Genomic DNA, 22,200 nt, shown 5'->3' on the forward strand with positions numbered 1-22,200 from the left:
ACCGGCAGACGGATAACGGGCAACACGCATGCGCGCAACAGCCTTAAACAAAGGTAAACTTCTCTTAAAAAATAAAAATAAATAAAGACCCTTCAATACGTTATAACGCCACATCAATTAAATACGTCACATATTGCACTGTTTGCGTCAGAGATGTGGATATGTTAGCTTGAATCTGAGGACCTCTCCCTGACAGCCAGCTAAAAATCACCGCACCTTTGGAATATTCCTGAAGACGGAAGTGAGCGCTCCTGTTTTCTCACCAAGCCTCTGAACGCAGCGCATGCATGTCAGTCTCCGAATGCTTGTTTACATGTGTTGGGTACACCTGTGAATTATTCCCGAAGATAGTTCGGAGCTGTCATTTGCCTCTGAGTTTCACCCCGTGCGGTATGGCAGCGGCAATGGAGGATACGGAGGAGCGTGGCCGCAGCGGCAGCACCGGCGGCGGGGCGGTGCAGGGAGCGCTAACAGGTGACGGCGAACCTGAGGAGGCCGAGGAGTTCACCTGTTCGGCCTACTGCTCGGAGCTCTCCCGGCGGCAGAACGAGCAGAGGAAAGCCGGGCTGTTCTGCGACGTGACCCTGATCTTCAGCTCGGGAGTCGTGCCCGGGGTCCAGACGGTATCCGCGCACCGCTCCGTTTTATCCGCGGCGTCGCAGTACTTCATGCTGCTGCTGTCGGGACAGTTTTCAGAGTCCCTATCCGGGCAAGTGGAGCTAAAGGAGTGGAGCTCGGGTACGAGACCCGACCCAGACACTGTGGAAAGTGTGGTACAGTTCATGTACACGGGAGAAGTCAGGGTGACCACTGCCAATGTGCATGAAGTGTTGGAACTTGCAGACAGGTGATTTATTCATTTATTTTGAAATTATTCCGCAGGTGATTCAAATTGTGGATTTCACTTTGCTTATATGCGGAAGTATGTAAGTCACACCAGGTGGCGTGACTTTGTATGTTGTCATTACAAGAATTAGTCAGCAAAGTGCAGTTAGCTGGGTCATATTAAAAACAGACGTCCAGCGAGGGGGCAAACAACGACCCAGTTCTCATCAACAGGGGAGTATCTGAGGATTATTTCCCTTTTAATAGGCTCCACAAACTGCGACCCTGGATTAGAAAAGCGGAAGAAAATGGATTAATGGATGGATGGATTGATTTGAAATTTTCCCTAAAAAATAAAAAAACAAAACAAGGATCAAACTGATATATTTAAATTTGTTTTGTACAACCAATAAGCGGATATATACAGCAGTTTGTTATAACAGAGGGTCAAGCAAATTAGTAACAATCATTGTCGTAAAGCTGGATGTGTTTTTGGCATTTTGCTCAGTAATAAATGCCAAATTAAATTCTGTTTCATTAAGAGGAAAAGCATGAAACCCGCTTATCTCTTTATAGTAGATGTGGTCCACACAACCACCTCTTGCACTGTTTTTTGGCCTTCGGGTGTGGACATATTATTACTGTTATTATCAGGGTTAAGTGTTTAGAAGTTGCATGGTTGACAACTCCTATGTCGTTGGACCTGTAAGGGTGTGACAGCTTGCATGGTTACATCTTTGATATTATTGTTTACTATTCATTAGAGCTATTATATCCACGAATAATGTAAAAAAAAAAACAACAACAATTTTTAACATTCAGATTACAAAAATCATCATTGTAAAAGAACTATTGGCTTAATTTTGTTATCTGCTTCAGTTTCAAGGTCCTGATGTGGTTTATAGTGGTTTCTTGGCACTGTGTTATAGCTTACTGGACAGCTGAATAGAACAGTGTATCGTGGTATTGATTTCATCCTGGGAGTCTGTCTCAGTGAGGCTGTTTGAGCAGGTTGTCATATTGCTGTCTAACAAAAACAATTGAAGATACATTCACAAAACTGCACACGCATGAAGATTGAGTTTAAAGTTGCAGGTGTGGTTTGATCCATTAGTGCGTAGAGTAATTAGACTACACCTTTCTACTTAAAGTGCTTCCAGCACAAGTCAGGACTTAAACCATTAATCTTTGATTGTTACAGTTGCTTGCCAGGAGTGGGATTTGAACCCACGCCTCCAGAGGAGACTGCGACCTGAACGCAGCGCCTTAGACCGCTCGGCCATCCTGACACACAAGAGTTGTTCTCCTTCAGTGCTTTTACCCGCAGATTTTATTGCCTGTGCAAATTTTTATACCGTCATAAAATACTTTACATAGAGAGTCAGTATTTTTTAATTAATTCAATGAAATTCAATTCAGTTTTATTTATATACCAAATCCAAACAACAATCGCCTCGAGGCACTTTGTATTGTAAGGTAAAGAGCCTAAAATAATACAGAGAAAACCACAACAATCAAAGGATCCTCTTTAAGTAAGCACTGGAAACCTCCAGCAGAACCAGGCTCAGGAACGGGCAACTATCTGCTACGACCGGTTGGGGGTGGTGGGAGGAAGACGGGATAAAAGACACATTGTGGAAGAGAGCCAGAGATTAATAATAAGTTAATGTGGCAAGGAAATATAACATTTTTCATATGCTGTAACTTTGATATCTCACTCTGTCAGGTTTCTGCTGGGCCAGCTGAAGACCTTCTGCGGAGAGTTCCTGATGAGGAAGTTGAGCATGTCCAACTGCGTAGCCGTTCACAGCCTTGCACACATGTACACGCTGAACCAGCTCGCTCAGAGAGCCGCCGAGACGATCAGGAGAAACTTTCACAAAGTCATCCACAACGAGGAATTCTTCACACTGCCCTTTCACTTGGTGCGAGACTGGCTGTGTGATGCAGAAATCACCGTGGAGTCTGAGCAGGAGTTGTTTGAGGCAATCGTGAAATGGATCCACCACAACCCAGAGGAGCGAGAGAAGCATTTTGAGGACCTGTTCAGACTTTTAAGGCTGGCACAGATTGCTCCTACTTACCTGACGCGTGTCGTGAGGAAGGAGCCCTTAGTGGCAAACAGTGCAGCTTGTCTGGAGCTGGTGTCCAGTGCGCTCGAGGTCCACGCTGTTCGTTACGAGAGCCCCAAGAAGGCCGATTCAGATCTCGGTGACTCCTACGAGGCGACGATCCAGCCTCGATACGGTCAGAACATGGATGTGATCATGGTAGTGGGTGGTGTTTCGGAAGGAGGAGATTATTTGAGCGAGTGTGTGGGCTACTTTGTTGCTGAGGATCGCTGGGTCAGTTTGCCGCACATCCACAACCACCTCGATGGACATGCTATCGCTGTCACCGAGAATCACCTTTATGTGGCGGGCTCCATGGAGCCCAGCTTCGCCAAGACGGTGGAGCGCTACAATCCCAACCTCAACTGCTGGGAGTCGGTGAGCAGCCTGACCACACGCAAGCACTCGTTTGGCCTCACGTGCATCAGAGACACACTCTACGTCATCGGCGGCCATGGCAACTTCAGTCCAGGTTTCAAAGATGTCTCCATTTATGAACCCGAGCAGGACATGTGGCTCAATCTGGAGCCAGCGCCAAAGATCCTGCGAGATGTAAAAACAGTGAGCGTGGAGGATCGCTATGTGTACGTGATGGCCAGGACCCCCGTAGATATAGACAGCGATGATGGGCTGAGCACGGTGACCACCTGCTACGATACAGAAAGCTGCAAGTGGCAGGAAGTAGACTCGTTACCACTTATTGATACCTATTGTAGTTTTCAAATGGCTGTTGCATCCAGCAACTTCTATCACACAGCTTCCTGTTGCCCAAAGAACTACACGGTAACACATGAGGCCGCCCAGCAGAAAATAAGCAGAAACATCTCAGAGGATATCCTCGACAGCCTCCCGTCAGAGGTCCTCAGCCTGGAGGGCGCTGCCATTTGCTACCTGGGTGAAGACATCTTCATCATCGGCGGGTGGAAGAACAGCAACCACGTAGAAAAGCAGTACCGCAAGGAGGCCTACCGTTACTGCGCCAAGAGGAAGCGCTGGATGCTGCTGCCGCCCTTGCCCCAGCCACGCTGCCGAGCGGCGGCCTGCCACGTTCGCATCCCGTACCAGTACCTCTATGGCTCCCAGCGTTACCCCGTCCCCCACAACCTGGCTCGCCAGCGAGACCGCATGCAACAGATGCAGCAGCTCCATCGGCGCACCCTCAGCCTGCGGAGGCAAATGCAGTCTCAGATTGAATGTTAAGAATCAGATATTCTGCTTTAAGTCATTAGCACTTCATCTGCTGATAAATGCCTTGCTGTTATCTCAAGACTTTGTTTCAATTTTTTATTTTATTTTATTTTTTTTATTTTTTTTTTGCCTTAATTGAGGTGAAATGTCTGCGCCACTTTTACCTGAAGCGGTATTGCAGTGAAGGAAGCTAAACATTTTTGGCCTTACATGTTTCTTTAGCTTATGCCTTACTTTTTATCATGCCAGCAAATAAGACTGTGACTGCTGTTGGTTTTGTTTGCGAAAAAAAAATCACAGCTCAGCTTTTTAAACCGCGGCCTTTGTTAGCATCTTAGATAAAGGATGTCAATGTTTCCTGTGTGTGCAAAAGAAAAACAAAACTATGTCGTGAGAAAACTTTGTGTCAGGAAGCATACTTGGCAAAGTAAACGATGTCTATTTATTGTGATGTATGTTAGGAGGAAATCATCAATTACAAAAACTATTTCAATAGCTAACTTAGAAAAGAAGTATCCGCTGCTTTAACTGTTTGCTTTCCTTTCCGTTGTCATCATTGAGGGGTTTTTTTGTACAGTATGCATTGGAATAGTGATGATCGTATACTCTGTGCCTAAACAGACAATCACAATTTCGTAGTAAGGACTGAATGTTGACAAAAAGCACACGCTGTGCGACAGCTTGACTTTGGATGTGTGTGTGTGATTTATTTTAAGCTGGTCAAAAGAACAAAACCCTGTATTTCATATACACAATTTCTGGAAAGATGGTCTAAATACCACAATGATAATCCAAGTATTTGTTTTTGTTTTTAAATAAGACGCTTTCCCATTTCACATCGCAAGGACAACCGCTAACAGAATCAGCCATTGAAAGCAGTAACTTTGTGAAAATGTTTGGTTTGTGGGTTTTAATGGACTTGTTTGGTGTTTGCTCTGCATTTGCGCTTCTGGCAGAATCTGTTTAGTGTTTTTGTCTCGGTGAATGAAAGCACGTATGGACATTGCACTGTGGAAAGATTTTTAAATGTGCTTAATACACTAAACCAGCAAGACGATGTGTCGTTTTTGTGAATGGTTATCATTTCCTCACTGTGCCAATAAAAATAAGACCTGTTCCTTAGTGACGCCCTTGATTCATTGTTCTTACTGCATTAAAGGACCTTGAATGTTAGCTTTACCGCTGAAGAGCGTTCCTTTGAGCTTAGCGACCCCCTCAAACATACCATGCTGAGTGTAGTGAATAAAGAGAAACTCATTCAGTATTTTTGAAGCTGTTCAGATTTTTGTACCAGTTTGGTAAATTTTAGATCAAATGTGACACATTTAGCTTTCATGCAGCCATGTGTAAAATGTCTAAAAACGGCACACTTTTACTCTGAAGATCTCCAAATGTTCTAAATACGGATCAGTGCTCAAATACTTGTCATGTACTTTCAAGTCTTTTTTTCTTATAAGTGAACTATATTTACACTTCAGGAACTCTTAATATCCAGTCCCTGCGATCAAATGTGAGTTCTTTGATTGTAGAATTTTGCACCTTTTTAAAATGTAAAGCAAAAGTCTTGAGGCACCCCTCATTTTTTTATATTTTGCTTCTCAGGTCTTTCAGAAGATCTTTTCTCTGGCTGGTGGCTGATTTTTTATTTTTATTTTATTTACTCGTTTTCAGTCCAGCTCTTGAACCTGACCATTTCCAGAGGAATGCTTTATTTGTTTAGTATTGATCTATGAACCTGTGATCTATGAAAAACGTTCCTAAGTCAGTGGATGAAACAATGATGTGTCTGCACATAGCAGATAACTTAGCAAACAACAGATGTCTGCTTAAAGAAATTACGGAAAAGCTTGACTAAGACAGTTCAGGCTGTGTAGAAGAATAAAGGCGGTCATACCATTGTATTTATTTTATTTTCTTACTTTTTTTTGCCTTATATACTGCATTTCCATGAGTGTTAGCAGATGGTTCAATAAATAAATCGCTAACATGTTTCCCATTTTCCTAGCAAAATATAAAGATTTTTTCTTCTATCATCACAGTATCTCTACCATTAATAACTTGGCCTCGATATTCGTCTAGTGAAATTCTAGTACTGTGACAGCTCCCCTCAGTATTTCCTCACCATCAAGTAGGAACAAATGTATGTCGGAACCTTGGTTAGTGTGGTGTAGACGCGGGGGAGCTCTATGTCTGTGACAAGCAGAAATGTAAACAATTGAAAGCAGCAGCGGAGTGTAAACTGCATATAATTTGATTATGAAATGTTTGCACATAGATATTCAGACGTTTTTAACACAATGTGCTCTTAACGGTCCCTCTGAACAGTCGTTAAAACGTCGCTGACGCCCGAGCTCTCCGTGAGAAGATGGTAAGTTGTAACTGTCCGCGGTTACGTAATCGCGTCGGTAGTCGCTGAATCGGCTGTTAAAGTTTAACCGGTTGTGTTAGGATAACATGTTTTTGCTGGCAGCATAAAAGAAGTCTATTCATTCAGATGCAGCTCATATTTGTACGGCATTGTCAGCAGGCTGTTTATGAGCTGTAACAACAGACTGAAGTGCAGTTTGAAAACCAGTACTTAGGCCCAATTTATGCTTTTATTTTGAAAGAAAATAGGTACATACAGTGGCTTGCAAAAGTATTCGGCCCCCTTGAACTTTTCCACATTTTGTCACATTACAGCCACAAACATGAATCAATGTTATTGGAATTCCACATGAAAGACCAATACAAAGTGATGTACACGTGAGAAGTGGAACAAAAATCATACATGATTCCAAACATTTTTTACAAATAAATAACTGAAAAGTGGGGTGTGCGTAATTATTCAGCCCCCTGAGTCAATACTTTGTAGAACCACCTTTTGTTGCAATTCCAGCTGCCAGTCTTTTAGGGTATGTCTCTACCAGCTTTGCACATCTAGAGACTGAAATCCTTGCCCATTCTTCTTTGCAAAACAGCTCCAGCTCAGTCAGATTAGATGGACAGCGTTTGTGAACAGCAGTTTTCAGATCTTGCCACAGATTCTCGATTGGATTTAGATCTGGACTTTGACTGGGCCATTCTAACACATGGATAAGTTTTGTTTTAAACCATTCCATTGTTGCCCTGGCTTTATGTTTAGGGTCGTTGTCCTGCTGGAAGGTGAACCTCCTCCCCAGTCTCAAGTCTTTTGCAGATCCAAGAGGTTTTCTTCCAAGATTGCCCTGTATTTGGCTCCATCCATCTTCCCATCAACTCTGACCAGCTTCCCGGTCCCTGCTGAAGAGAAGCACCCCCAGAGCATGATGCTGCCACCACCATATTTGACAGTGGGGATGGTGTGTTCAGAGTGATGTGCAGTGTTAGTTTTCCGCCACACATAGTGTTTTGCATTTTGGCCAAAAAGTTCCATTTTGGTCTCATCTGACCAGAGCACCTTCTTCCACATGTTTGCTGTGTCCCCACATGGCTTGTGGCAAACTGCAAACGGACTTCTTATGGTTTTCTGTTAACAATGGCTTTCTTCTTGCCACTCTTCCATAAAGGCCAACTTTGTGCAGTGCACGACTAATAGTTGTCCTATGGACAGATTCCCCACCTGAGCTGTAGATCTCTGCAGCTCGTCCAGAGTCACCATGGGCCTCTTGGCTGCATTTCTGATCAGCGCTCTCCTTGTTCGGCCTGTGAGTTTAGGTGGACGGCCTTGTCTTGGTAGGTTTACAGTTGTGCCATACTCCTTCCATTTCTGAATGATCGTTTGAACAGTGCTCCGTGGGATGTTCAAGGCTTGGGAAATCTTTTTGTAGCCTAAGCCTGCTTTAAATTTCTCAATAACTTTATCCCTGACCTGTCTGGTGTGTTCTTTGGACTTCATGGTGTTGTTGCTCCCAATATTCTCTTAGACAACCTCTGAGGCCGTCACAGGGCAGTTGTGGAGCTGTTTTGCAAAGAAGAATGGGCAAGGATTTCAGTCTCTAGATGTGCAAAGCTGGTAGAGACATACCCTAAAAGACTGGCAGCTGTAATTGCAACAAAAGGTGGTTCTACAAAGTATTGACTCAGGGGGCTGAATAATTACGCACACCCCACTTTGCAGTTATTTATTTGTAAAAAATGTTTGGAATCATGTATGATTTTCGTTCCTCTTCTCACGTGTGCACCACTTTGTATTGGCCTTTCACGTGGAATTCCAATAAAATTGATTCATGTTTGTGGCTGTAATGTGACAAAATGTGGGAAAGTTCAAGGGGGCCGAATACTTTTGCAAGCCACTGTAAGTGTGTATGAGCTGCTTGAAAGGGAAACAGGAGTTTTATCGACTACTAAAACTGAGGGCTGCTCAGTTAAATCAGCTTGCAGCCACTGTTCACTTGTTATGAATATGCCTGAATGACAACTTTCCAATACAAGTTTGTTTAGTAAATAGCGCTATGATGGTGGGAAGCATGACTAAGAACGAAGGGGTGTTTCCACCTCACATTTCCTCCTCGATCATCTCAGTGTTGTCTAAAGGTTGCACGGTCCAAAGTTTGGACTGCTGTGAAATTTTAGCTTCACATATCAAACACTTTACCTTGGACTGACTTTCAGCATGTTTGTTTATTTATTTAAATCTGAGGCCATGCCTAATCTTGAACATCTCACAATTAATGATAAAAGAGTCATTCAATTTTTAGGAGTCAGTTTTTGGGACCCTGTAGCCCTGAAGGTGTCTGATAATTCATGTCCAAGAATAAAATATTGAAAGAGGTACCATGTGGGCAAAACAACTTAACCTTGCAAGGGTACTCCCATGGAGCAAATTACTAATACCTTTTTCATTACTCTTAATTGTGTGAGATATATACACTGTCCACTGTGCTCAACTTGGGGGCACTTCCGGGTCATGATTTCACTGGCTTCTACTCTCCTCCTTTGGCCAGCTTATTATCCCAGCAGGGTACCTGATAACCCTCTGCAGGTACTTAGTGGTTGCAGCTATCGTCTGTGAGATCCCCAGATACTTGTAACTCTTCATTATCATCCTACTACACTTCTCCGAATGACATTCCATATATCCTGGTGGAGTGAAGCGATCCTATTGGCTTGAAGTTGTTGTATCTTATATACTATCTATGAAGTTGGGCCTTTAAAAAAAAAAAAAAAAAAAAAAAAACTTTTAAATTGTAGAGTTTTCTCTCCCCCCTGACCTGTCATCCTGGCTCCCCCTTGCCATAGCATGTGTGTTGTACCTCATCAATATCTATCATGTTTATCTTTCACTCATGTCTGTGGGGTCTTACTGGATACAGACACCCCAGGCGGAAATCAAACTTGCAACTCCTGCTCCAAAGGCATGTAGTCTTACTACTACGCTACCCAGTTGCTATGTTGGGTTCACTATAAACTGATTGACTTTTCCAGAAATTAAACACTGTGTCTTATCCAAAACCGTAAACAAAGTAACTCACTAGGTGTTTTAGATAAAATTAACCTCTTATGGCTCTGCTTGCAGATATATCACGTTCCCTGGATCTATACGCCAGTGCGGACCGTTCTGGCAATTTGGCACCAGCTGACAAAAACCGAGGTGAGGAAGCTTCTCTGAAAATTACCATGTGATGGCTGAAATTATACGGAGCACAGTAAATAGAGTTTTCTTTTGTTTTTGTTTTTATCATAAATAACCTCCTGTGTGTGGGTGTTGAGTTTTCACTGAACTAAACAGTAATGCCTCACAAATGGGTCCGCATTGCAGGAAAAAAAAAGGTTAATTTATAATCAGCATATATTGTAAGTCCAGAGTCTTTTCTGTTCAGATCCCGGAGCTGGCCAAGTGCTCGGTGCTGATGAGGGAACGCAGCAGAGTGGAGGAAACAATCCACTGCATGCAGCGAGCAGGTGCAGGGAACCTGCAGGTAAGTGTGCTGAGTGCAGGTTATACACACAAACACACATTTGTAGATGCTCATTTGAAGAGTTTTGATTTCTTATGTGAAGATTGCAAACTCACTACAAGAGTCTTACAGAATCAAAAAGCCTTCACTGCTAAAATCATAGACTTTTGCACTATGCTGTAGGCATTCTTGACTTTACGAGATGTTATGAAGTTTTTCTTAAAAAGTGAACGTACCAGATTGTAGACTTCTAAAGCTTTTGCTATCCCACTCATAGGTTTATTTTGGTTCAACACTTGGAATCAACTCGAGATCCTTTAATAATGAGGGAACAGGTCTCACCTGGCCACGAAGCTGCTTGCCTGCCAATTGTCTTACTACTAATTAATTACTACTGATCCTCTGAAAATGGGGAATTATGTCTGAAAATGGCTGTAAATCTTAAACAGTTAATGCAATACCTCAAAGCTGAAGGTCTGCACTTCAATCACATCTTAATTGTTTGATTTTAAAATCCTGTATAATGGTGTACAGAGGCAAAATTACAGTGATTCCCTAAAAGCATATGGAGCTACTGTAACTGTACATTCATGTGTCTGCTGTTTTCACAGGTAATCTCAGACTTTGACATGACACTGACCAGATTCGCTCACAACGGCAAGCGAGTTCCCACCACTCACAGTGAGCACAAAGACACTTAAAGTGTTCCCATGATGTATTCCAGGATGTATATACAAATTACTGGATGGATAATGCAAGTTATACCTGTGTGGTTTTTGTTTGTGTCTTCTTTTTAGACATCTTGGATAACCGGCTGCTGATTAATGAAGAATGCACTAAAAAGGTAAGAGCTTTACAAACACATGGGGTTAATTACACTTTTGTCAGTGTTGTTCATCCATGATTTCAGTTAACTTTAAGACGAACAGTGTGTTTGTTGCCATGTGGATTGTATATAATATTAATGAGTGTTCTGTTGCTGTTCTGCTGTAGATGAGGGAGCTGTTAAACACTTATTATCCCATAGAGATCGATGCTAGCCGGAGTGCTGAGGAGAAACTTCCTCTCATGGTCGAGTGGTAAGAAATAAATGCGTCAGATATTAACTCATTTGATTCCAGTGGATCTTCAGAGCATACTGAAGAATAGTGAACTGTAATTTATATACACACTGACGTATGTTGTTAAATGGTTGATATCTTGTATTTATTCTGCTCTCTAAAGGTGGACAAAAGTCCACGAGCTGCTGATTCAGCAGAAGATCAGAAAAGACATGCTGGCCCGGGCTGTGAAGGAATCCAGCGCCATGCTCAGGTACGCACAGCTCAAATTACACAGAGCTGGTTTCTACAGAGAAGAATCTGTTTACAGTTATGAAGTGTTTTGTTATTTAAAATAATCTTCGAGGCAGATGATGTCTATATAAATCAATTTATTACACTGTCACAACAAAGCTGATAAATTACAGCTGCTCTGCAATGAAAACATTCATTTAGAGGCCAAAATACTTATTAAAAAGGAGGTGGGAACCAGTAACATCAGCCGTGTTTGGGTTTCAGATACTTTCAAAAGCAATGTTTAACACTGTAAAGATTATATGAACCATTTCTATTTAACCTCTGTGGTGTTTCTTCATGTTTCATGGTCTAATTTAGTCATGTTTGGTGTGTTTCTGTCTTAAGGGAAGGGTACAAAGTATTTTTTGACCATCTGGCTGAGCACCAGGTCCCTCTGCTGATCCTCTCCGCCGGGGTCGGTGATGTCTTGGAGGAGGTGATTCGACAGAACCATGTCTTCCATCCAAATGTCCACATCATCTCCAACTACATGGACTTTGACCACACTGTGAGTTTAACCACACTCAGCCTCACACACGTTTCATGTGATGGACATGACTGTGCAAATTTGTAATTTTACGTCACATAATTACTAATATATTACATACATACTAGTGCACAAGTCCATGTTTTTTTTTTAACACAAAACATGATTCACGGCTAACTGAGAAGAACAAACTTGTCTTTATATTTAACAAAAACTTTCATGCACATTGTTTTCCTTTTAACTTCTCTAATAAACATTAATAACCATGCACTAATAGGCATGCAGGAAATATAAGATTTATTATTGATTGATTGATTGATTGATCATACTTTATTCATCCCGAGGGAAATTGGGTTAAGGCTGCCAGCCGTGCCAGCGCCATCTTACCCATCCGACCATACATACATTACACAAACATCACATGGGGAAGACAGGTCAGAGGGGTATAACATGGAAAAGCACAACATGAGGAAAGATAAGGAGAAAAAATAACTCCCCAGACTGAGCTCCAACAGGAGATCAGTTTGAGAACAGAAAAAAACACCTCTGCACATAGCACATGAAAAAAACTCTTAATACACCAAAGAAACACATGACAAGCAGCAGGGGTGGGTAAAGGGTGAGAGACAGCCAATGTGGGCAGTACATCCGGGCCTGCAGCCTATGCGCTGGTCTCCATGATCCACCGTCAGCATCGGAAGGGAATAAGCGTCGAAGGCGTTTGGAGGGGGGAGGGGGGATGAGTGTATATCTGCATGTGTATATATGTCTGTGTGTGTGTGTGTGTGTATGTGTCCAGAGTTCAGCTGAGACAGTGTCCTTCGCCCTGCCAGGCTAAGTAAACAGTCTTCCAGCCAACCCAGGTGGCCTTGCATAGAATGGGAAGAACAGTCACAACACAGTTGTTATCAGGGTGTTGTTGTTCAGCTCCAGCCTTGAGACCGCAGCTGGCGCTGAAGGGGTATCCGCATGAAGTGATGGTGGTTTTAACTTTACTGCGAACAACTCATATGAATTTCAAAGCTGTTCTAACAGTCCAACACTGGTCACTCAAACTCCCGTTGGAGAGCCGTGAGCTTCTCCATGATGTTATCAAACTTACGCTCCGTGATGTTGTCATTCTTGTGCTCAAAGAGCCGATTCTGAGAACTCACGACCGCAGTGAGCTTCTCCAAGATGTGATCCAATTTGCGCTCAGAGGTGTTATTCCGAGCGAGCCCCTCCAGATGTAATCCAGTTTGCACTCAGAGGTCTTGTTCTGAGTATTCACGGCAGCCGTGCGGTTCTCCAAGATCTTATCCGTGCTGCACTCAATGAGCCCATTTTGAGAAACTCACGCCTCGTCCCATCGTTTCAATCCCAGCGGGCAGCCTTGTGGGGGTTTGAACAGCCGGTTCCGCTTCCTTAATTCTTCGATAAGCCAGGGCCAAGCCAGCTCCGATCAGCAAGAACCCTGTTATCATGGTTCCGAATAGGTAGATATCTTCAGCAGTCAGGCTCACCCGAGCCCAGACTTCTCGTTGAGAAAGGGGTGTCAATTGCATTCAGGGACCAATTGATCAAATCCATAATTCCTCTTTTAGGTTTTAGAGAACAGACTGTGAGAGAGTGTTCCAGGGAAAAGTAATACAAAAAAACACGAGACTAGACAAGGACACAAGAGGCTAAGCAGGGAAGCTAAGGGAGAGTAGAGGAGGAGGAAAAAAAGTGCGACCGCCTTCGCCGAGAGCAAGAGAAGAATTATTTTCTTAAATCTATGCTCTTATAATTGCTTATTATTGCACATTAGCTGAGTTCTGTCACATCTTGTAAAGTCTCATCATCTTGTAAAGTCTCATCATCAGTTTGTCAGTCGTCTGTGAAACACCTTGAACTGCATGCAGTTTGATTGACTGGTTCAGCACAATGGATGTAAAAGCCTGGATCACAATCTTAAAAAAAATAATCATTTTGCCAGGTTTAAAAGCTTTAAGCTTCCAGCCAAACCAGTCAGTTTAGACTAACCAGCATCCCACGAGGAATTACTGGCAAGTAAGTTTGCAGTTGGATATGTTTGAGAGGTGTGACAATACACACCTGGTTAGTTGAACCACCTGCCACGTAGTTTTTTGAAAGGAATTGTCAGTTTTTCTTTTGTTTTTTGTACAAATTTTCCTTACAAGGAAAGAAACTGTTACAGCTTTTTAGAAAGGATCCTTTCTACTGTTTCTTACTTTTTACTGAAAAATGTGTCATATTTCTGAACTGTTACATGTAATCAATACATTTAGTCCAGAAATGGGGGGTAAATCTATTTATTGTATTTATTTATTATAGTTTGGCATGTTCTGTCAGAGTGCTGTTGTTTCATGTTAGGTCATAGGGTGTTTTGAATACTAGGAGGTATGAATATGTGAATGGTTATCTGTATGTGTCCAGCATGTTCAGGTTTCGCTCTGCCTTTTGCTAAATGCTTGCTGAAGTGGGATCTAGCTAGAGCTCTGTAACTCTTGTCATGAGCTGTCATGCATCTTCGTTGTATTGGCCTTTTGAATAGATGTGTGATAGCTTACTTACCTTATTGTAACGCAGCATTTCTTCCTATTAAGGGGATGCTGCAAGCCTTCAAAGGTCAACTGATTCACACCTTTAACAAGAGAGAAGGCGCTCTGTCACATGCAGCCGGACTCAGAGAGCTGCAGGGTCGACCCAACGTGCTGCTGCTGGGAGACTCACTGGGAGATCTGACCATGGCCGACGGAGTCTCTGAGCCCCAGAACGTCCTCACCGTTGGGTTCCTCAACGACCAGGTCAGACTGGTGTAGTGCTGTCCTGGGATTTGTTACTTCGACATGGATCAGTTTTAAAAGCTCACTTCTCTGTTTGGTGTTTCAGGTGGAGGAGAGGAAGGAGTCTTACATCAACTCTTTTGACATCGTCCTGGTGAAGGACGAGACGATGGACGTCCCAAACGCCATCCTCAGGTACATTACCTCATCGAGAGACAACAAGTAAGATGCACAAGGAGGAGCCAGACTTAATGTCAAAAATGCACAGATTACCTCATTTACTGCATTCACGCTGTCGCATGCTGGACAATCTCACAGCCTCACTGACCTCATGACTGGATATTTGAACATCAAATCACACTCTGGACCTGAGTTCACTGTAATGCGGTGCAGATGTTTAAAAACGTACTATTCTGTTTCACAGGCACGGGCTGGGCTTTGTTTCAAACTGTTTCTAGTGTTGCATCTAACTGGCCACTTGTTACCTCAGCATAACTCACCGAGCTGCCAGAACAGTAAAACCACAGACAGGTGAAATTAATAACACAGCACTCCCCATTCTCAGAGCAGGACTATGCACTCCACTACACACTCCTCTCAAGAAACAAGCCTACAAACACCCAAGATCCCAATCCACTGAGGTGCTAACTCCATAACCCACAGGACCCAAACGATCCGCTTTATCGGCACATCCTGTTTTTATTTGCAGGCTGCCCTGCGGGTAAAAACAACAACAAAAAGAAAAAAAAAATCAGTCTGAACCATTAGCCTGCCGGCCCGTTTTACAAGTGTTCTTTAAATGACAGTAACTTTGTAACCATTTGTGCTAGAGACAAAATTCAGACTGTTCCAGAAAGAAGACGGATTTCACTGGGATATTTGGTATGTCATGGTAGCACAACACATTCACAAGGTACTGCTGTCTGAACGCAGACAGCACTTCACATTACCGCAATTCCTCAGTCATGTTGGGGTATAGAAAACTGGGATATAGAAAATTCAAATGATTCCTGAAAGATGAGACTTTTTTTTTTTTAAATTTTACACCTGAAGTTACAAAATAAGTCCAGGCGGCCTGTGTGATACTTTGGTGATAACAAGTTTTTCAATCCTAATAATTACCCTGTGATTTATTTGTTTTTTTAGGAAGAAGCTGTGTTTTATGTGTACTGTGTGTTACCTTTGTGTACGCTGTGAGTACTTGAAGTTCTAAACATACTGTGCACATGAGTTTCTTCATAGCATGCCGCTATGACAGTGCAGCGATCAGCCTTTTACCTCTTTTTGTTTTAAACGTTTTGGATCTGTGACAGTGGATGCAGACACATTAATCCTGCTATTCTATGGTAGTACTTCACAACGGGCTGTTACTGTATGTTAAATGGAGTTAGTTTGTTGAGCTTTCCCAAACGCATCGTGCTCAAAGATATGAAGATGTACATGGACTAGCAAGCGTTTATATTTAAATGTACTGTATATTTTTTTTCTTAAATCCAAAGAAAAAAAGATTTCCTCTTGATTTTCTATGCTTATTAACTAAAGCAATAATAAGACCCTGTAAGTCTAATAATAACAATGATAACAAATGCAGTTTTATGTTGTGAATCAGTCCTGCTGTAGCATTTCTTTCTATTAGAGGTGTCTAATAACTAATATTTTTAAATTGTTAACAATAGTTTGCAAGAAATTGAAACTAAATCAGTGCATTTTAGTCTTAACACATATGCTGGTGCTTTTCAAACAATGTTTTTACTGTTTTCTTGTCTGTTTCAAAGATTCTCATTATAGTTGTATCTATTATCTGGTGCAGAATGCAGAGATGCGAGATCACAGAGAGGAAAGAAACACACAGATTGTAAGAAAAAAGAAAATGGTTTTTCTACAAACATTTTAATGAATGTGGTGTTCAGGGACAAATAAAGGTGCTTGTTTGTTTACAGCAATCAAACAGACAATTGTAACACACACAAAAAATGATAGCGAAAAAGATCTTCTGCACTTCTTTTTTGTCATTTCAAAACTTGAAACCACTAAACCATGACTCTGTGTGGGGAAAAAAGTCTCTTGTTGCCCGATTCTTGGTTGTTGTGTTTTTGTTGGAGGTTTATCCCTGAGAGAGAACCAAACACTTTTGTCCTCATCACAACTCCTCGTGCCTTGCCTGTTCCCGCTCTTTGTCCTCGTCCACTTTAAGTTTCAGCTCGTTGGCTGTGATCACGCCGTCTTTATTTCGGTCCTGGTTTTGGAACATGTCGGTGACGACCTGCTCCATGGTCAGCCCGGGCTTTATGCGACCTTTGCCCTCTGTCACCTGCAGCTTGATGAACTCCGCAAACTAAAGTTAAAGAGATCGAGAACCATCAGTCACGAATTAGTCAGTGTTCACTCGCCTGTTCTAACGCCAAAGAAAAACCCTGTGTTTCATTAAGAGTCGCCATACGTGCTTTTTTAATTCATATCAACTTCAAAAATGGAGTATCAAACATAAATAATAATTATTTAAAATTAATATGATAGGTACTGTACAAAAAAAAAAAAAAAGATCAGTGTTGTTCTTAGTCTCACCTCCAGATGGCACTAAAGTAAAGCAAGTTAGGTACATTTCAGTGAGATATGCTACTTTTTCCTCTTGGATTTTTGTGTGTTGTCACTCATCATTAAGAAAAATTATGAACTCAAAGGGGAAAAAAGTAAAATAAGTCTTACAAAGTGAAAGAATCAGTATTTTGATACATAAAACATTAACAGTAGCTAATTGTATAGTGTGGGAAACAGAAATGCAGGCTTATACAGGCTAGTAAGTGCAGGCTAAACTGGCTTGCTTGCGTCTTGCCATATACAGAGGTTATCACCAGCTGATAAACTGCAGTTCTTGCAGTCGGGGGCGGCAAAACCAGTTATTAGGTTTAGGAAATTGCTTTTTCACTAGGATCAGGTAGATTTGGACATTTTTTCCCCCCTAATAAATAAGTTCAACTTTTAAAAACGGCATTTTCTATTTACTTGGGGCGTCTTTGTCTAATGCTAAAATTTGTTTGATAGATCTCAAACATGTTAGTGTGACAACTATGCAAAAAACTAAGAAATCAATAAGGGGGTCGAATAATTTTTCACAACACTGTAGTTTGCGTAAACAAAATTCAGTAAATACTTATCATATCGTGTTCAGTGAGCCTGCAGACTAAAAAAAACATAGAACAGAGTTGACAAGCATGAATTAAGCTAATGTTAAATAATAGTGTGATTATAAAGGAGGAACACAGACATGATGTCAGTAGACATATTAAAAAATCCATCGGTTACTTGGACTACTTATGTTGCTTTTCCTCACTGCCTTTTTTTAAATCCTACTATGTGAAATGACAGTTGTCTACGTACCTCCTCCTGTGGCACCTCTGCATTCTTGTTCATGTCCAAGGCTTCAAACAGGTCTGCAGGAGTGTCCTCCAGCCACACAAACAGGTAACCAGGCGGCACGCCCTTCTCAAAGCTCAGCAGCTCTATGTCAAAGACCAACACGGCGCTGCTCGGCACACCAGCAGCTGGCAGAAAGTTAAAAACACAACTGTCAACATTACTTCTGTAAGATGGCAACTTTTATTGGTGCTATGGCCATAAACAAGCGTCAGCCATACAGCAGAAATCTCACCTCCCCTTTCCCCGTGGCCGAGGTGAGGTGGCACCGTTATCACCCTCCTCTCTCCCACACACATGCCCTGCAGGCCCTGATCCAGCCCGTCGATCACTTTGTCTGAGCCCAGTTCCACGTCCTGAAGGCTGCCATAGTCGTGTCTGAGGACGAGGTCAGTTAGGAGACAAAACAAAAAGATGATGAATTATGCTGATTTCAAATTTGAATCAGTGTTAAAAGAGATGAGGATGTGCGTATTTGTGTGACCCACGAGGAAAAGAGCAGCGTGCCGTCCATGAGGGAGCAGTTGTAGTGGTAGCGGACGAGGTCGTTCGCTTCTGTGGTCTCGTTACACACTTCGGGTCTGTGGATGACCTGGATAGCCACCGTGTCGTTGGGGTTGTGGAAGTCGATGACGTGGACGTCAAAGACGAGCACAGCAGAAGGAGGGATCACATCACCTGGTTAGACCATACAGAGGTTTTATTTATTTATTTAGTTTCATTTAATGAAAAATGCACATCAACTATGACGGCCCATTAGCCAATGATGTGATTTGTTATGGTTTTCTAGTTTTTGTGTCATACTATAATCTATATATAAGCCAGGATAGGATTTATTAGGTATTACGTAGTAGCTTAACACTGCCATTTTACATTTTTATTATGCACTGCATTGACACCCTTAAGACATAATAAGATTTCTGTCAGTCTGAGTTGGTTTTATTTTCTGGAGGAGAGAACTTCCCTGAAGCTGGGACACTTTACACTGACTCACCTGCTCCGTTCTCTCCATATGCCAGGTGTGGAGGAATAGTGATCCTCCTCTTCTCCCCAATGCAGATTCCCAGCAGGCCCTGATCCATCCCCATTATTACGTACCCCATCCCGATGTAGGTGTTGTAAGTGCTGTTCCTCTGGTAGCTGGGGACAATAAAAAGGCCAAAAATGCAAGTTTATGTTTAAGCCTTAAGCTGTATTGGCAGGGATGGGACAGCAGTATTATTTCACATATAAAATGAAAACTAAGCTCCAGCCAAATCAGCAGAGCATGAGCTGACCTGGTATCAAAGGTGACTCCGTTCAGGAAGGTGCCGTTATAGTGGTACCGAATGTAATCCCCGACCACGGACCTGCGAGCGCATGACTCCGGCACCAACTGGTTCTCAACAGTGATGTTATCCTTCGGGTTGTGGATGTCCACCAGCAGGACGTCGAACACCAGAGTCGCCTGAGGGGGAATCTCGTTACCTGGCAAACAGAAAAGTGGAGAATTTTGGATGTCACATCTACTGATTGCAACATGCAAGTGGTTGGATATAGAGAAGAGTTTCATTTAGGTGAAACTTTTTAATTGATTGATTCAAAGCTGCAAACCACCCAGAAAGAAGAAAAAGGTTTGTGATACAAACTTCTGGTTTCACAGAGTGTTTTGAAGCGTCCTTAAGCACCAAAATCACGTTGCCTACCTCGGCTTTAATGTTACCGTCTCAATTATTTGACTTATTGAGTTTGTAAAAATGATTTCCTTTCACAAATACATTGATCAGCCACAGGTTGGACCCTTCTTGAATCAACATTTCAATCTCTTTATAAAATTCGGAGTTCCTCACCTGATCCCTTTTCTCCGTAGGCTTTGAATGGCGGGACGACGATTTTTCTGATCTCTCCCACACACATGCCCAGCAGGCCCTCGTCCATGCCCTTGATCATCCAACCCTCACCTACTAGGGTGTTGTGTGTCTGTTTCCTGGTGTAGCTGCGTGGGGCTCATACAAGCGCAAAGTCAAACACACAACTTCACACAGACAACATACCTGGATGACACAGTACAGACATGACTTAGACTTAGGGATAAAATTGCCTAAAAATATTGGTCCCATTCAACTCATGCTGGTTTGAAGAAAGAGTTAATAAACATCTTATCTTCTCCAGAAAACAGTCACCACAATCAGAATTCACCTGGAGTCAAAGATGGTGCCGTCGAGCAGAGTGCCGTTGAAATGGTAACGCACAAAGTCAGTACGCATCACGGAGCGCTTGCAGTCTTTCGGAGTGGTGATGGTTGTAGTTACAACCAGGTCGGCCTTGTTCCACAGATCCAGCAGGTGGATGTCAAACACGAGGGTGGCGTCTGGAGGAACAACGTCACCTGAAAATAAGGTTTGATGACAGTTAGGTGGAAGCCGCAGACAGATATGGATGGAAGCAAAACAAACAAATAACTTATGGTCACTAAGGCTTTCACACTGTGCTCCAAAATCCACACAAGCATTGATTTTACATGCATTTCCATAAGTGATACATTACAGATGAAATGGGATGTTGGTAATTTAGTTTCCGGCACTTTTTAACGACTACAAATACAGAAGAATAACTCTTGTTTAGATACATTTTGAGTGCCATTAAGTTTGCATTTCAACACTTGATGATGGTATTAGGTCACTTCAACTCTTTACCCTTTGAAAGCCTACCAGGAATAATCCTCTCCTAGCTCTAGCTCAAAATGTTTGTAGGGTGGTCTCTGCCTATGCAGCTACCCTTAAAAAACTAAAAAACAATACACAGAAACTATTATAATAGTATAATGGGTTGCAAAATGTCTTCTTTAAGGAGGAAAAAGTTCGTAAGCCTGCTAAACAAGCAACAGGCCTGTCTGCAGAAACCCGAAAGCATTTCTATGCTGGACAACTGCCAGTTTGTGAAAACGTGATTACAAAAGTTTGTTTGTAGATTTGAATCACACATGCATGGCATCTGAAATACAAACAGCCCACTAAGGGTAGCCAGGAAAACTATAGGCTATTTATGCACACTCTAAAACAGAAGAGCCACAAAGTAGCTGCTACGGAGCCAAGTTGAAATCCTGGATATGAGCTGTTGGTTAGAGTGGAAACTCTTGTGTGCTATAAAAACATTTAAAAAAGATCTAACTAAACAAGCCCAAATCATTATCATCTATGCAGTACATTGTTTTCTCTAGATTCAGAGCTGCAAACTCTTTAATCATCACACAACCATATTGCAGTCCAAATTGTTGTACGTGTCTACCCCTGTCTGCTGTGGGTTGCTGTCTTCTTCTTGAGTTGGGGCGTTTTTGCGCTGTACAAGTCAATGGGTATCAATAATCTATTGATAAAAACGTCCTTTGCAAATTAGTGCCTAATAATGTTCACACATGACCTCTGCACTCACCTGCACCGGTGTTTCCATAGGCCAGCTGTGGCGGGACTGTGATTTTCCTGCGCTCATTCACACACATGCCCTGCAGACCTTTGTCCATCCCAGCAATGAGCCGACCCTCCCCGATCAGGCCGACTTTAGCTGCTCCTTTCTGATGGCTGTGAAGGAAACAAAGGAACGTCATAAGTGGGTCAAGAACTCAGAGAGGGCTGCCTCTGCGGAATGTGCACGTAGAGCCACATTAACGGAATCTGCAAACTTGCTTGAACTTGTAAATCATTATCTCGGTATTTTTGACATTTCTAAATATCATTTTGCTGCTACAGCCAGCCTTTGCATTTTGGGGATTTTTTAGGGCCTCTGCAGCCGACAATGAAGTAAAAACGTAAATTATAACGTAATGTGGACCCACTCACCTCGAATCAAAAGTTTTTCCATCGACAAATGTTGCGTTATAGTGATAGCGCACGTAATCTCCGCTTTTCACTTCTCTGGCGCAGTCTTTGGGGATGAAGTATCTGTCCACGACTACATCTCCAAGCACAGGACTGGGGTTACACTCCACGAAAGAGCCGGAGATGAGAAGAAAAAAGGCAATGCAAAAGGAAAACATTGTTTGCAGAATAACTTAAAATGGATTTCAAATAAAAATACCAAAAAATAAAAATTAAAAGCATAAAAATTAAATCAGTTTAAGCCCTGCGTTCGAGTGCGCTCTTCACAGCGCAGAGGGGCCGGGCTGCAGATGTGGAGCTGGGCAGCGGTGTCTGAATGCTGTAAACGTGGACAACCTCCAGGTCGCTGTACAAACTT

At 42.4% G+C, this 22,200-nt stretch overlaps 3 protein-coding genes and 1 non-coding gene across 4 annotated transcripts; 2 read left to right on the plus strand and 2 right to left on the minus strand.

The window, feature by feature from the left end:
- The first annotated feature begins 158 nt into the window (after positions 1-158).
- On the plus strand, positions 159-5,246 carry klhl11 (kelch-like family member 11). Its single transcript, XM_031751888.2, has 2 exons — positions 159-847; positions 2,552-5,246. The coding sequence occupies exons 1-2, from the start codon at positions 288-290 to the stop codon at positions 4,134-4,136; spliced, it is 2,145 nt and encodes a 714-aa protein (XP_031607748.1). The 5' UTR covers positions 159-287; the 3' UTR covers positions 4,137-5,246.
- On the minus strand, positions 2,032-2,114 carry trnal-cag. The gene has a single exon. It is a non-coding gene; the product is annotated as a tRNA-Leu (tRNA).
- A 1,058-nt stretch (positions 5,247-6,304) lies between the features above and the next one.
- Positions 6,305-16,292, plus strand: LOC116329816 (7-methylguanosine phosphate-specific 5'-nucleotidase-like). Its single transcript, XM_031751911.2, has 10 exons — positions 6,305-6,492; positions 9,601-9,675; positions 9,905-10,003; positions 10,594-10,663; positions 10,780-10,826; positions 10,976-11,061; positions 11,207-11,296; positions 11,665-11,827; positions 14,395-14,595; positions 14,681-16,292. The coding sequence occupies exons 1-10, from the start codon at positions 6,490-6,492 to the stop codon at positions 14,798-14,800; spliced, it is 954 nt and encodes a 317-aa protein (XP_031607771.1). The 5' UTR covers positions 6,305-6,489; the 3' UTR covers positions 14,801-16,292.
- A 153-nt stretch (positions 16,293-16,445) lies between these two features.
- On the minus strand, positions 16,446-22,000 carry fkbp10b (FKBP prolyl isomerase 10b). Its single transcript, XM_031751910.2, has 10 exons — positions 21,804-22,000; positions 21,400-21,545; positions 20,167-20,356; positions 19,818-19,963; positions 19,266-19,455; positions 18,983-19,128; positions 18,477-18,666; positions 18,224-18,366; positions 17,953-18,116; positions 16,446-16,909 (listed from the first exon to the last, which is right to left on the minus strand). The coding sequence occupies exons 1-10, from the start codon at positions 21,998-22,000 to the stop codon at positions 16,715-16,717; spliced, it is 1,707 nt and encodes a 568-aa protein (XP_031607770.1). The 3' UTR covers positions 16,446-16,714.
- Positions 22,001-22,200: the final 200 nt, after the last annotated feature.

This window comes from Oreochromis aureus, linkage group 8, assembly GCF_013358895.1.
Source record: "Oreochromis aureus strain Israel breed Guangdong linkage group 8, ZZ_aureus, whole genome shotgun sequence".
Classification (NCBI taxonomy): Eukaryota; Metazoa; Chordata; class Actinopteri; order Cichliformes; family Cichlidae; genus Oreochromis; species Oreochromis aureus.

Excerpts from the sequence above, each read along its gene's own strand:
- klhl11 (XM_031751888.2), top strand. The coding sequence starts at position 288 with ATGTCAGTCTCCGAATGCTTGTTTACATGTGTTGGGTACACCTGTGAA. Across the intron at positions 848-2,551 it reads GTGTTGGAACTTGCAGACAG|GTTTCTGCTGGGCCAGCTGA; the intron begins GTGATTTATTCA and ends TCACTCTGTCAG.
- LOC116329816 (XM_031751911.2), top strand. Across the intron at positions 9,676-9,904 it reads ACCAGCTGACAAAAACCGAG|ATCCCGGAGCTGGCCAAGTG; the intron begins GTGAGGAAGCTT and ends TTTTCTGTTCAG. Across the intron at positions 10,827-10,975 it reads ATGAAGAATGCACTAAAAAG|ATGAGGGAGCTGTTAAACAC; the intron begins GTAAGAGCTTTA and ends GTTCTGCTGTAG.
- fkbp10b (XM_031751910.2), bottom strand. The coding sequence starts at position 22,000 with ATGTTTTCCTTTTGCATTGCCTTTTTTCTTCTCATCTCCGGCTCTTTC. Across the intron at positions 21,546-21,803 it reads GGAAAAACTTTTGATTCGAG|CCATCAGAAAGGAGCAGCTA; the intron begins GTGAGTGGGTCC and ends TTTCCTTCACAG. Across the intron at positions 19,964-20,166 it reads GGCACCATCTTTGACTCCAG|CTACACCAGGAAACAGACAC; the intron begins GTGAATTCTGAT and ends AGCCCCACGCAG.